Source organism: Diabrotica virgifera, chromosome 10, assembly GCF_917563875.1.
Source record: "Diabrotica virgifera virgifera chromosome 10, PGI_DIABVI_V3a".
NCBI lineage: Eukaryota > Metazoa > Arthropoda > Insecta > Coleoptera > Chrysomelidae > Diabrotica > Diabrotica virgifera.
In genome coordinates this window covers 60,691,779-60,706,892 of record NC_065452.1, presented here as the reverse complement: position 1 = coordinate 60,706,892, position 15,114 = coordinate 60,691,779, and the positions used below count along the sequence as shown (strand labels likewise).

At 33.6% G+C, this 15,114-nt stretch overlaps 1 protein-coding gene across 1 annotated transcript in view; it reads right to left on the bottom strand.

Annotated features, from left to right (window-relative positions):
- The window catches only part of LOC114337267 (uncharacterized), a 721,645-nt gene that overhangs the window by 225,966 nt on the left and 480,565 nt on the right, over positions 1-15,114 (bottom strand). Inside the window, exon 40 of the mRNA XM_050641250.1 lies at positions 4,358-4,526. Within this exon, the coding sequence (XP_050497207.1) occupies positions 4,358-4,526 (169 nt within the window). The remainder of the gene's footprint in view (positions 1-4,357; positions 4,527-15,114) is intronic.

Here is a 15,114-nt window from a genome sequence, read left to right as displayed (position 1 = left end):
GATAAAGGTTCTGCCAGTGACCGATGTAAGTTTTTTGACGGTCACCACATGTACTTTTGTATACTTAGTACTTACTTATTCCTCTTCACTCCATGCGGAACGTAGGGTGTCAACTGTCTACCTCCATTCTGTACTATCATTTGCGCTGATCTTTATTTCTGACCAGGTTTTCCCAATGGCATTAATTTCCTTCTCGACACTTCTTTTCCACGTTTCTACGGGTCTACCTGGTCTTCTCTTTCCATGTGGTGTGTATTCTAGGGATTCTCGACCATTGAAGACCAGTCTATAACTCTGAACTGATCCAAACAATCAATAGTATCAAGAGCAAATCATCTTGTAGTACTGATGGACTATCTATAAAAATTTTCTCTAATCTCACAGAAAATGTGTGGAAATCCTCGTCTCACTAATTAATGATTCCTTTGAAAAAGGTAAATTTCCAGAGTGCCTAAAGACAGCTATTATTATTCCTCTGTATAAGGGTGGTGAAGAATCTGTTGCCTGCAACTATAGACCTATTGCCTTACTACCGGTACTCTCCAAAATTATTGAGAGACTCATTAAAACTCGACTTATGTCCTTTATCGTTGATAACAACACTTTATCACAAAATCAGTTCGGCTTTTTAACAAATAATTGTACCACTGATGCCATATTTTCTGTACTACATGAGGTTTACCAAGCACTAAACAATAATCTTTATACTGCCACTGTTTTTAATAATTGTACCACTGATGCCATATTTTCTGTACTACATGAGGTTTACCAAGCACTAAACAATAATCTTTATACTGCCACTGTTTTCTGCGACTATGCCAAAGCTTTTTATTGTGTAAATCACGACATCTTGATTACAAAACTAATTTCTATGGAATTCGAGCTATTTCTTTGAATTGGTTCCAATCCTACTTGAATAATAGGAAACAACTAGTTAGAGCCAATGATACTGACTCTAGTCTCAAAAACATTGTATGTGGAGTACCACAAGGTTCAGTATTGGGTCCTCTTCTGTTCCTTATCTTTATAAATGACATCACTAATTTAAAAATCGATGGGAAAATTTTTCTTTTTGCTGATAATACCAGTATCATCTGGAGCAACTCAACTATTGCATCTCTTCATGAAACTATAACTTCGGATCTAATGACGATAAAGACCTGGTCTGACTCTAATTTACTTTCTTTTAACGTAAATAAAACAGTAGCATTCTCCTATAAAGGAGCTCTTCAACCTTTGCCTCTAACAGCCAGATCAGTACCGTTGATTCTGTAAAATTTCTTGGTATTTTTTGAGACAGCAACCTCAAATGGCCCCTTTATATCGATTCGTTAAGTAAGAAACTCGCCTCAGCTTGCTATGCAGTAATATCTGTCTTAAGGGAACTCAATTTAGCATCTTCTAAAATAACATATTTTTCGTTGTTCAAGTCTCATCTTCGATGTGGTCTTCCTTTTTGGGGTTCTAGAACAGCTGCTCAATTTGATGTTATTTTTAAATTGCAAAAAAGAGCAATAAGATATCTGTTTGACCTCAGAAGATCTACACATTGCAGAAGTTACTTCAGAGATCACGGAATTTTAACACTTCCATCTTTATATATTCTAGAAACGGTTTGTTTAATTCGTAAACACCTTCACGTCTTTCCAGCAAGGCCCAATCATCTTTACTCCACCAGAAATTCAATATTTGACATTTATTTACCGATTCCATCCACTGAGTTAGTAAAAAAATCTATATTATATTCCGCAAAGAAACTGTACAACCATCTCCCGTTACAACTTAAATCTGCAACATCTTTCCCAAAGTTCCGTAAAATGACAAAAGCCTATCTATCTAAAAGATCATACTATTAAATAGAAGAATTTCTTAATGAATAACTAAGAAAATTGGGTTTCATACGCAGTAGCATAAACTTGTCAGTTCCTTATGTTGTATTTTATTTTATTTGTTGTAAGTATGTTCAATTTGCAATTTATATAAATTTTGCAATAAATTGTTTTTGTCTTGGCTTTTATATCTTATATATACTGTACATATATTGACGATTTATCTAATTTTAGTAAATTATAGTTGTTATTTTTTATTGGTATTATGTTTTCTTTTGACTGTATGTAAGCTTTGTCCATAAAATTGTAAAAATTTTCAGTGACAATAAAGCATATTTCTATTCTATTCTATTTTCTCGCTATATCTGTGTCAGGTTTCCTTAGTGGGTGCTCCATCCAACTCAATTTCCTTTTGCATATTGTCTGAGATATAGGTTCCTGGTTAGTTCTTGTCCTCTTGGTTTGATATGCGGTTTGGCCAGTAGATTTGTCTCGATACATTTTCTTGACACTTTCCAAATTTCTGATCCGTATAGTAGCACAGTCTTCACGTTGCTGTTGAATAATCTTATCTTGGTTTTAGTTGTCATCTGGCGTGAAGACCACATTTTCCTTAGCATATTAATGCGTTTTGAGATATTCCTATTCTCCGTTTTACGTCCTATTCCGTCCCTCCTTTGTTGTTCAAAATACTACCCAAGTAGTTAAATTTCTCTACCGTTTCTAATTCCGTACCTCCCAGTGATATACCCATTTCTCTTGGTGCAATTATTTTCATTATCTTAGTTTTTCTGACGTTTATGTTAAGTCCGACTTTCTTCCCTGAACCTGTTACTTTTTCAGTTTTGCATGTGTTGTCTTTTTTCTCTTAAAAGGCATATATCATCCAAAAATTTCAAGTCCTCAAGTTGGTTGAAAACATTCCATCTGATTCCAGTTTTATTACCAGTAGCCTTGGACATGATTCATTCGATTACTATCAGGAATAAGGTCGGAGAGAGCACACAGCCTTGCCTTACTCCTGTACCAATATATATTTGTTCTGTAACTTCCCTTCGTGCTGTGGACCCTTCGTACAATAGTTTTATAATTCTGATATACTTGCAAAGCATTTCGTATTTCTCTAGCAATTTCCATAAGGCTTTGCGATCTACACGATCAAACGCTTTCTCGAAGTCTATTAAGTTCACATATAGCTTATTCTGTAATTTTGTATACATCACTGTGTAATTGCCTTTTCTTTACCTCTGGATGTTCCTATTGTATTTATATAAGTTATTGTTTTTTTTTGAAAGCCGGTACTACTCCTTTCTTTTTTATTGTGTCTGTACATAAATCACAACTTAAGTAAAAAGAATATACAGGTTGTTAGTAAATAAGTATGAAAAACTTTAAGGGCTAATTCTACATAAGAAAATAATGCCGGTTTGCTTTATAAACATATGTCTGCAAATGCTCCGTTTCTGAGATACGGGGTGTTGAAATTTTTGTTTCAAACTGCCAATTTATTTATTGCTCTAAGACCAGTTGAGCTCTGAAAATAAAATTTGGTCGAGTCTTAGGAGGTAGTTATTGCGCATTTTTTGACATACAATTAAGAGTTTTGTATTCATTATTGGCGCGCCTACGGGTAATTGTCTGAATTTTTTTAAAGAAACAAAAATAGTACGCCACTGATTTTATCATTTTTTATCCTAAATTGAACGAGGAATTAAAAAATAATTTTTAGTTTGACACATCTCAGTGGCGTACTATTTTTTTTCTTAAAAAAATGGAGACCATTACCCGTACGCGCGCCAATGAGGAATATAAAATCCTTCTGTTACCTATAAAGCAGATCATTTTAAATATTTCTAGCAGCTTTGCACATAGTTAAAATCTTGTTAGTTTTCTCTTATTGTTCGAGTTTAGTATTATTATATTGGATAGTTCTTGATAATGTATTAAGAAATGAAAAATACGCGTCAAGATGATTTATTTTTCTGCATAAAAACGGTGCACCATATGAAAAATAGACAGGAAAGGTTTTTTATCATAAATTAGACGTGGAATTTAAAAATAATTTTTTATTTGAAATATTTCAGTGGCGTACTATTTTTTTCTTTAAAAAAATTCAGACTATTACCCGTATGCGCACCAATGATGAATGAATAATTCTAATTTGTATGTCAAAAAATGCGCAATAACTACCTCCTAAAACTCACCAAATTTCATTTTCATAGCTCAACTGGTCTTAGAGCAATAAATAAATTGGCTGTTTGAAATAAAAAATTCAACACCCCGTATCTCGGAACCGAAGCGATTGCGGACATATGTTTTTAGAGCAAACCGGCATTATTTTTTCATGTAGAATTAGCCCTTAAAGTTTTTCATACTTATTTACTAACGCCCTGTATATAATATATTATTATATAATGGAGACAATCTCATTTCCTTGGTGTTCTTAGTTTCCCCGTAATTATAATAATGAGTAAAGTAAAAACAGAAAATATTTGAATTAAAGAGTAAGGACATTTATCATAGTTTACCTTCTGTCATGTTGAGGTTTAGGTAAAGCAACTTCTTCTTGAAATTAATGTAAAACTCCCCTTTGGTGTCATTAGTATCGTAGATGGCTGACATGTTTGCAGTATAAACAGGATATTCTCCATTGTACCTTGCCCAGAAATAGGATTTTCCGCTTGCAATGTTATCCCTCTGTAACCAAATGATAATAAAATATTTTTCTACGTTTAAACTACATTTTTAATAGAATATCTCAATACGGCAACATAAGATACTAAATTTATATATTTTACATAATGTTTTGCACAAAACTGTATAAAAATATACAAGATATAAAATATGTTGAAATAGGTTATATTTAACTAATGTTGAACAAATTGGAATGAAAATGTGTCATTTTTATTCCCATAAGATATTTTTATCTCCATAGTATGAATAAAAAAATCAAATTGAATAAAAAACATGGAAATGGAAATTTTTTTTGGACGCAACAAAGAAAACACAGAAATTTATTTTTCAACAAAATCTTTTTTAAAATGTTTTAAAATTTGAAATTACAAAAAATTAAATAGTGAATTCGAGAAAAGTCACTGTACTAGGTGATCTCAATACAAATATTGAAAAGGAGCAAAGTGGAAAGTATGTAGGAAACTCTGCATTGGGAAATATCAGCGAGAGAGAGAGAGAGAGAGAGAGAGAGAGAGAGAGAGAGAGAGAGAGAGAGAGAGAGAATTGCCTATTACAATTTTGCCCAAAGCAGAACTTGATTATTACAGAAAGCTTTGCACAAGAAATTTGAAGTTAGACCTAAGAATTAGGTTGAATAGGTGCTACGATTTCTCGACTGTGTTTTATGGAGTGGAAGCTTGGACCTTGAATGCTGCATCAATGAAAAAACTAGAATCATTCGAGTTGTGGGTGTATAGAAGAACAACTTGGTGATACACTATTTGGGTTCCGCAATGACCTTGAAACCAGAGAAGCACTATTTAGTATTCGGTTTATACGTGTTTTATTGACTTTGAGAACGCCTTTGATTAAGTAAAACATATTGAAATGATTGCCATTCTTCAGCAGGTGGGTATTGATGATAAAGACCTACGCATTATTAAAAATTTTTACTGGCATCAACGTGCAAACATCAGGATTGGCCGGGACACTTAGAAACAGCTTCAAATACGAAGAGGAGTAAGGGAGGGCTTCGTTTTGTCCCCACTAATATTTAACATCTATTCTGGGTTCGTTTTCAATAAAGTAGTGTATAATGTTCAATGTGGTATCGAAATGAATGGCGTCAATATTAATAATTTGAGATATACGTGGATGACACGGTGTTAATTGCAAGCACTTACAAAGAACATCAACATCTGATTAATAGGATTACTACAACGTGTGATGAATAGGAACTCAAGCTAAATACTACAAAGACAAAGGTGATGGTTGTCAGTAAAATTCCAATACAACCGGAAGTGGTAACAGCTTATGGTTAACAACTGGAGAGAACTAACAGTATCATCTACATGGTTGTAATCAAAATGAGAACTGGGACATGTGCAAAAAATTAGAATACGTATAGAGGAGGCCAGAGCTGATTTATTTAAGATGAAGAAACTGTTATGTGGAAACAATATTACTTTGGGTCTGAAAATTAGGTTAGTGAGATGTTATGTGAGGCTATTATTTCCAAAAGTCGCTATTTGATTTAGAGACATTTTTTGGGAGGTCGAAGAAGAAAAAAACGATTAACGGCCGTGTAATGTTTAGCTCACAACGTAAAGAATTTTAATAGTGTTGGTTAAACATTAAGCGACATCTAAACAACGAAGTTGTTTTTCATTAGATGGGAATTTTCATTAGATGGAAAAAGTTACGGAAATCGTCAGAACAGTTCAACATCACAAACTGGAATATTTTGGCCATGTTATGCGACTTCCAGAGAGATATAATATATTCCATTTAATAATACAAGGCAAGGTAGACGAAAGAAGGGGGCCAGGTAGAAGAAGAATGTCATGGCTGAGAAACCTGAGAGAATGGTTTAAATCTTTGACATCTCTTTTCCGAGCTGTCGTCAACAAAATTACTATAGGTAATTTGATAGACAACGCTCGAAAATCGAGCACGGCACAAGAAGAAGTGTACAGAAGAATTCTGAAACTATCGTGGATAAAACACAAACATCTTTCTAGAAGCACGTGTTCGGCGTTGAACGACCTACTAGAGAATTCGATCGGACTATAAGTAAACAACTCTCGCCTACCTATCAGGTAGCGTGGTTTTAGAGTCGCCATGTTATCTCCAGAGCAATTCTATTTATTCCAAACAAGCTGTTGAAAATTTCTGGTGAAATCGAGAACCGAGGACAGGGATATTTAAAAAGAGAATTTGTATTGTACAATTATTGAGCCTGAAGAATACATTACAACTGATAAAAGCGCGTATTATTGCCGGGAAATATAAATGTACTTATATAAGTAGGGTTTAGTATAAATAAAATAAAATAAATGTAAATAAATTAAATTAAAAACTAAATCAAATAAGTGTTAAAATCATTAATAAATTAGGAAAAACGTCACATTATATATTAAATCATGTATGTTAAAAACTAAATAATGACACCACTTAAAATATGTATATTGTTATGATCTGCTGTCTCTTACTTTTATAATAATTAGTATTTATTTAATTAATTATTCAATTGTCGAAAATCTTACATAAAAATTCTTAGGGTGCCTTTTTGTCATACAAAACAAAATAACTAAATTATCTTAGGTTATACTTATCCTTTCTCTTGGCTTCAGTATCTCTTAGTTGATCCTTATTGGGATAAAATAGGAAAAGCAAATAAATAGAAATACCATAAATAAGCACATACAAATATCTTTTATTGTCCAAATGTAATACTCTGAAAATTTATCAATAAAATCCTGTGGGCATAACTGTCCCAATGAAACTTTTACCACATAAATTAATTTTAATTCAACAAATATTTATCGGTTTGTTCTTGATAACATTGATAAAACAAGCTAAACAAACAAATTTAGGTATTCGCAAAACTACTTATATTTCCTATTAAATTTTTGAAATATTGGAATCTTAGTTCATATGCTTTTACTCAAAAACATTAAATTCTGAACATAAAGAAAATCTATCACATAAATTATTGACTGACCTTTTGATTCACACACAATGATGTCTCCTCTTGACCCAAACAGCTCTTCCTTGTTGATTATATTAGGCTACCCATCAAAGCCCTCTCCGTTCTCAGCATCAATCCAGCAGCATACCAGCAACTAATTCTCCAATACAAGAGCCAGGCCTCTTTTAACCAGTACTCGTTAAAAAAAACTCCAAAATTCTTTCCTCTCTTTCTCACAATAATATTCTCTCCCTTGGACTTTACAGAATCAAAGAGGTATTTCTTCTCAATTTGATCTGTCTCTCGTTCCACTTTTCAGCTACACTCTTCACTATCTAACCACTGATACTTGCTTCTGAACTATTCACGAAAACTTTGACTGCTCTTCTCGGATGCCGGTCACATCATAATCTCCTTTTTCAAACTGTCTGAACATTCAACCTTCTCTCACCCCCATTCCACTTTTTTCATTCGAAAAACCCATGCATCCTTCCAAACAGTTACTTCTACTCATGATAATTACTTTTAGGGAATTCTACAAATTTACTTGGGGCTTAAACAAAGAGACAACTTTCTCTACCATTACTTTTCTAACTATAATAATTACCTGTGACTTTTGGCCTCCCCGTAACAAAGCAACCGTTTTAAAATTATAATCCGAAATAAGTTGTCTATTCACATCACTTTATTTACTAATGTCTTTAATTCTTCAGGGAAAAACTCATTAAGGATAAACCCACTGCTTAAAAGCTAACTTCTAATAAATAGTTACAAATCAATATACAGGGCGTATCAAATTTATGTGCCCGCGTTATATTAAAAAAAATAAAAATTTTATTCTATCTTTGATTGACAAAATGATACACAATAATATATATATTGTTATGATCTGCTTTCTCTTACTTTTATAATAATTAGTATTTATTTAATTAATTATTCAACTGTCGCAAATCATACATAAAAATTAAGAAAAATCTCAGGATGCATTTTTATCATACAAAAAAATAACTAAATTATCTTAGGTTATACTTATCCTTTCTCGTGGTTTCAGTATCTCTTAGTTGATCCTTATCGGGATAAAATAGGAAAGGGAAATAAATAGAAATACCATAAATAACCACATACAAATATCTTTTATTATCAAATGCAATACTCTGAAAACCTATCAATTAAATCCTGTGGGCATAACTGTCCCAATGAAAATTTTACCACATAAATTAATTTTAATTCAACAAATATTTGCCGGTTTGTTCTTGATAACATTGATAAAACAAACTAAACAAACAAATTTAGGTATTCGCAAAACTACTTATACTTCCTATTAAATTTTTGAAATATTGGAATCTTAGCTCATATGCTTTTACGCAAAAAAAATTAACTTCTGAACATAAAGAAAATCTATCACATAAATTATTGACTGACCTTTTGATTCACACACAATGATGTCTCCTCTTGACCCAAACAGCTCTTCCTTGTTGATTATGTTAGGCTACCCATCAAAGGCCTCTCCGTTCTCAGCATCAATCCAGCAGCATACCAGCAACTAATTCTTCAAAGCACGAGCCAGGCCTCTTTTGACCGGTACTCGTTAAAAAAACTCCAAAATTCTCTCCTCTCTTTCTCACAATAATATTCTCTCCCTTGGACTTTACAGAATCAAAGAGGTATTTCTTCTCAATTTGATCTGTCTCTCGTACCACTTTTCAGCTACACTCTTCACTAACAACCACTGGTACTTGCTTCTGAACTATTCACGAACACTTTGACTGCTCTTCTGCGGTGCAGGTCACATAATAATCTCCTTTTCCAAACTATCTGAACATTAAACCTTCTCTCATCCCCATTCCAAATTGCTAAACCAATCAGAAATATTTCTCTCTCCCCACTCCTCTATTTTCATTCGAAAAAAAACCCATGCATCCTTCCAACAAATACTTCTACTCATGATAATTACTTTTCGGGAATTCTACAAATTTACTTGGGGCTTAAACAAAGAGCCTTAAAATTCCAACTTTCTCTACATTATTTTTTCTAAATATAATAATTACCTGTGGCTTTTGGCCTAGCCCGTAACAAAATAAAACAGAAGGTACCTAACATATGCGTACCTTCTGTTTTCGGCAGAGAGCGCTGCCTAACGCTAAGATGTAAATACCAAATAAATAAAAATTTAAATAAATGGTAAAAAACAGCACACGTCGTTTCTCTCCTGGCTATGAGTTGGTGTTCAATAGGATGATACAGCGCTGTTTCGGACTCTCGTCACTCATCAGCCATCCGAGGAGAACACGAAATCGTAACCAGAATAGACTCGACGTGTCAGGGGAAATTCACAATTTCAGTTAGGCAGTACAAGAGCGCCATCTACTCTGATGGCAGTGCCGCAGGTCATCTCAAAAAGAGAAGATTCCAGCTATCTCTTGTACTGTATAGAACGATGCGTACCTTCTGGGTTCAGCAGAGAGCGCTGCCTAACCCTAAGATGTAAATACCAAATAAATAAAAATTTAAATAAATGGTAAAAAACAGCACACATCGTTTCTCTCCTGGCTACGAGTTGGTGTTCAATAGGATGATACAGCGCTGTTTCGGACTCTCGTCACTCATCTGCCATCCGAGGAGAACACGAAATCGTAACCAGAATAGACTCGACGTGTCAGGGGAAATTAACAATTTCAGTGAGGCAGTACAAGAGCGCCATCTACTCTGATGGCAGTGCCGCAGGTCATCTCAAAAAGAGAAGATTCCTGCTATCTCTTGTACCGTATAGAACGATGCGTACCTTCTGGGTTCGGCAGAGAGCGCTGCCTAACACTAAGATGTAATTACCAAATAAATAAAAATTTAAATAAATGGTAAAAAACAGCACACATCGTTTCTCTCCTGGCTACGGCTTGGTGTTCAATAGTATGATACAGCGCTGTTTCGGACTCTCGTCACTCATCAGCTATCCGAGGAGAACACGAAATCGTAACCAGAATAGACTTGACGTGTCAGGGGAAATTCACAAGTTCAGTGAGGCAGTACAAGAGCGCCATCTATTCTGATGGCAGTGCCGCAGGTCATCATCATCCTATTGAACACCAACTCGTAGCCAGGAGAGAAACGATGTGTGCTGTTTTTTACCATTTATTTAAATTTTTATTTATTGGGTATTTACATCTTAGCGTTAGGCAGCGCTCTCTGCCGAACCCAGAAGGTACGCATCGTTCTATACAGTACACGAGATAGCTGGAATCTTCTCTTTTTGAGATGACCTGCGGCACTGCCATCAGAGTAGATGGCGCTCTTGTACTGCCTCACTGAAATTGTGAATTTCCCCTGACACATCGAGTCTATTCTGGTTACGATTTCGTGTTCTCCTCGGATGGCTGATGAGTGACGAGAGTCCGAAACAGCGCTGTATCATCCTATTGAACACCAACTCGTAGCCAGGAGAGAAACGATGTGTGCTGTTTTTTACCATTTATTTAAATTTCTATTTATTTGGTATTTACATATATATAAGAAATACTGGATATTAGTGACTGTCAATATCAACAAACAAGTGGTTTATTAGGGTTGCAGTCAGAAGTTTGGCCAGGATATCAAAGAAACACTCTTTTGACTTTTTGTCTAGCTTTCGGGGTATTTATTTGGTATTTACATATATATATATATATATATATATATATATATATATATATATATATATATATATATATATAAGAAATACTGGATATTAGTGACTGTCAATATCAACAAACAAGTGGTTTATTAGGGTTGCAGTCAGAAGTTTGGCCAGGATATCAAAGAAACACTCTTTTGACTTTTTGTCTAGCTTTCGGGGTTGTTTGACCCCTTTATCAAGACTCTGTAATATAAAACAAAAATGTAAGTATTTTAAAATATTACATTGTTTTAGTAAACCTTCTAGTCGTTGAGATTATTAAAAAGAAGCTTGATGATGCTCAACATTTCAAATTAACACAAATATTGAAAACAGAAAACAAAGGACACAATACATTTTAAAATTTTTGAATAATTAGCAGAAATACAATAATTATTCTGTCATGTTGACCTACTGATAATGTAAGTCAAAAACTCTGACACATAGAGAACAGAAAGAAGAAACAATCAAATTAAAAAGTATCAAATAAAAAAGTAATTAAGTGTTATGATTATTGTGGTTCTTTTTAAAACATCAGAGGCCCATACAAGGTGTGTTTAAATTCACTAACTGTACTTAAGAGTATGCAACTCATTATACGTCCATGTGTATTTTGTAAAACAAACAAGTATTTTTATGTTTTGGTTTTTAGTGTTGCGCAAGTAGATAACAATATATGTTGCTAAGTTTGTCTATATCTGATTTTTTATTTATACATGAGTTGCTAGATTTTATGCAACACATTTCCACAAAAACGCGTTTAGAGTGGTTTGTTTCCCTTGCCAAAATACAGGAACGCTCGAAATTGAACTAATGTTTCAATGTTATAGCATGTTCTGTTAGTGCACATGCATTTATTTTGTTAACTTTTATGTCACTACGGTGACTGATAGCTCTACTATGGAAATTACGAGATGTTTCGCCAATGTACATGTTGTTACAATTGAAACAAGGTATAGAATATACAACATTCGAAGATTCGTGTATAGTGAAGGGATCCTTAGTTTTTGTGTATAACATAGACACCGTTTTCACATTCCTTGTTGAGATTTTTAAGCCATTCACATTTTTGAAAATGTTGAATAGCTTCGGTGTCAGATCAGGAATGTAGGGCAAGGAACCAAAAGTTATTTTGGGTGGTACTACTGATGTGTTGCCTGTCAGTTGTCGGACTTCATTATTATGACAATTTCGTCCGTCAGCTGATTGACAACAAGGAGAACCAAAAATAAGTTTGTTTAGAAGCCCTATGGGATAAGAATTTTCTAATAATATGGATCTCAGCTTTTTTAGTCCCCTATCCCTAAATTCCAGGTGCGACAATTTAGTGACTCTACTTTTTAAGGCCAAAACCAAGTTTTATTTTCATCTTAGATGGGTGTTGGGAATGAAAATTTATGAAACGGTTACTAAAACAAGGCTTGCGATACCACTCAGTCTTCAGAATGCCATCCCTGCCACGATGAATAAGCATGTCTAAAAAAGGAATCATATTATCCGCCTCCCTCTCAACCGTAAACTTAAGGTATTCACATTGGTCATTAAAAGTGTTTAAAACATCAGTTACTTTGTTCTCTGGAACCGATAAAATCAAGTCATCTACATATCGTTTAATAAGAGGTATGTGAAAAGGTATTCTTTCTTTACACGTTGTTATAAGTTCATCCAAAACAAAATTACATAGGATGGGAGATATTTTACTGAAAATTTATAATGCAGTGGCACCTAGGTTTTATACACTACCTAAAGTTCATAAACCCATTATCTCAATGAGGCCAATTGTTTCTTCTATTGATGCCCCTAACAGTAAACTTGCTAAACACCTCACGGATATTCTCACGATTTCCTATAATGAGTCTAACGAATTCTATATTAGAGATTCTTTCACTTTTAGTAACTTCATTAACAATGTTAAAGTTCCGAATAATTATATATTAATTAGTTTAGATGTTGTGTCACTTTTTACAAACTTACCGTTAGATGCTATTCTCAACAGCATCAAAAATAACTGGAATAACATTGCTCCACATACCAAGATCAATTTAGATGATTTCATTAGAATTCTAACGTTCATATTTGACTCCAATGTCTTCTTGTTTAATGGTACTTATTTTAAACAAATATTTGGCACTCCCATGGGCAGTAAAATATCTCCCATCCTATGTAGTTTTGTTTTGGATGAACTTATAACAACGTGTAAAGAAAGGATACCTTTTCACATACCTTTTATTAAACGATATGACTTGATTTTATCGGTTCCAGAGAACAAAGTAACTGATGTTTTAAACACTTTTAATGACCAATGTGAACACCTTAAGTTTACGGTTGAGAGGGAGGCGGATAATATGATTCCTTTTTTAGACATGCTTATTCATCGTGGCAGGGATGGCATTCTGAAGACTGAGTGGTATCGCAAGCCTTGTTTTAGTAACCGTTTCATAAATTTTCATTCCCAACACCCATCTAAGATGAAAACAAACTTGGTTTTTGCCTTAAAAAGTAGAGTCACTAAATTGTTGCACCTGGAATTTAGGGATAGGGGACTAAAAAAGCTGAGATCCATATTATTAGAAAATTCTTATCCCATAGGGCTTCTAAACAAACTTATTTTTGGTTCTCCTTGTTGTCAATCAGCTGACGGACGAAATTGTCATAATAATGAAGTCCGACAACTGACAGGCAACACATCAGTAGTACCACCCAAAATAACTTTTGGTTCCTTGCCCTACATTCCTGATCTGACACCGAAGCTATTCAACATTTTCAAAAATGTGAATGGCTTAAAAATCGCAACAAGGAATGTGAAAACGGTGTCTATGTTATACACAAAAACTAAGGATCCCTTCACTATACAGGAATCTTCGAATGTTGTATATTCTATACCTTGTTTCAATTGTAACAACGTGTACATTGGCGAAACATCTCGTAATTTCCATAGTAGAGCTATCAGTCACCGTAGTGACATAAAAGTTAACAAAATAAATGCATGTGCACTAACAGAACATGCTATAACATTGAAACATGAGTTCAATTTCGAGGGTTCCTGTATTTTGGCAAGGGAAACAAACCACTGTAAACGCGTTTTTGTGGAAATGTGTTGCATAAAATCTAGCAACTCATGTATAAATAAAAAATCAGATATAGACAAACTTAGCAACATATATTGTTATCTACTTGCGCAACACTAAAAACCAAAACATAAAAATACTTGTTTGTTTTACAGAACACACATGGACGTATAATGAGTTGCATACTCTTAAGTACAGTTAGTGAATTTAAACACACCTTGTATGGGCTTCTGATGTTTTAAAAAGAACCACAATAATCATAACACTTAATTACTTTTTTATTTGATACTTTTTAATTTGATTGTTTCTTCTTTCTGTTCTCTATGTGTCAGAGTTTTTGACTTACATTATCAGTAGGTCAACATGACAGAATAATTATTGTATTTCTGCTAATTATTCAAAAATTTTAAAATGTATTGTGTCCTTTGTTTTCTGTTTTCAATATTTGTGTTAATTTGAAATGTTGAGCATCATCAAGCTTCTTTTTAATAATCTCAACGACTAGTAGGTTTACTAAAACAATGTAATATTTTAAAATACTTACATTTTTGTTTTATATTACAGAGTCTTGATAAAGGGGTCAAACAACCCCGAAAGCTAGACAAAAAGTCAAAAGAGTGTTTCTTTGATATCCTGGCCAAACTTCTGACTGCAACCCTAATAAACCACTTGTTTGTTATATAGATATATATATATATATATATATATATATATATATATATATATACACCAGTATGTTTAACTCCTCCTTTCGGAAAGCAGCTATAAGTCGTCTCCCAGAAGGAGTGAGTATATGTACTTTTCGATTTGAGTATATCGCTTGAAACACCTTTATGATATGCAGTGTGGAAAAATATAAATCATTTTTTTTGTTATTTTTTTAATCTACTATTTTTCTCTCCTCCTTACATTGTGCAATGTTTG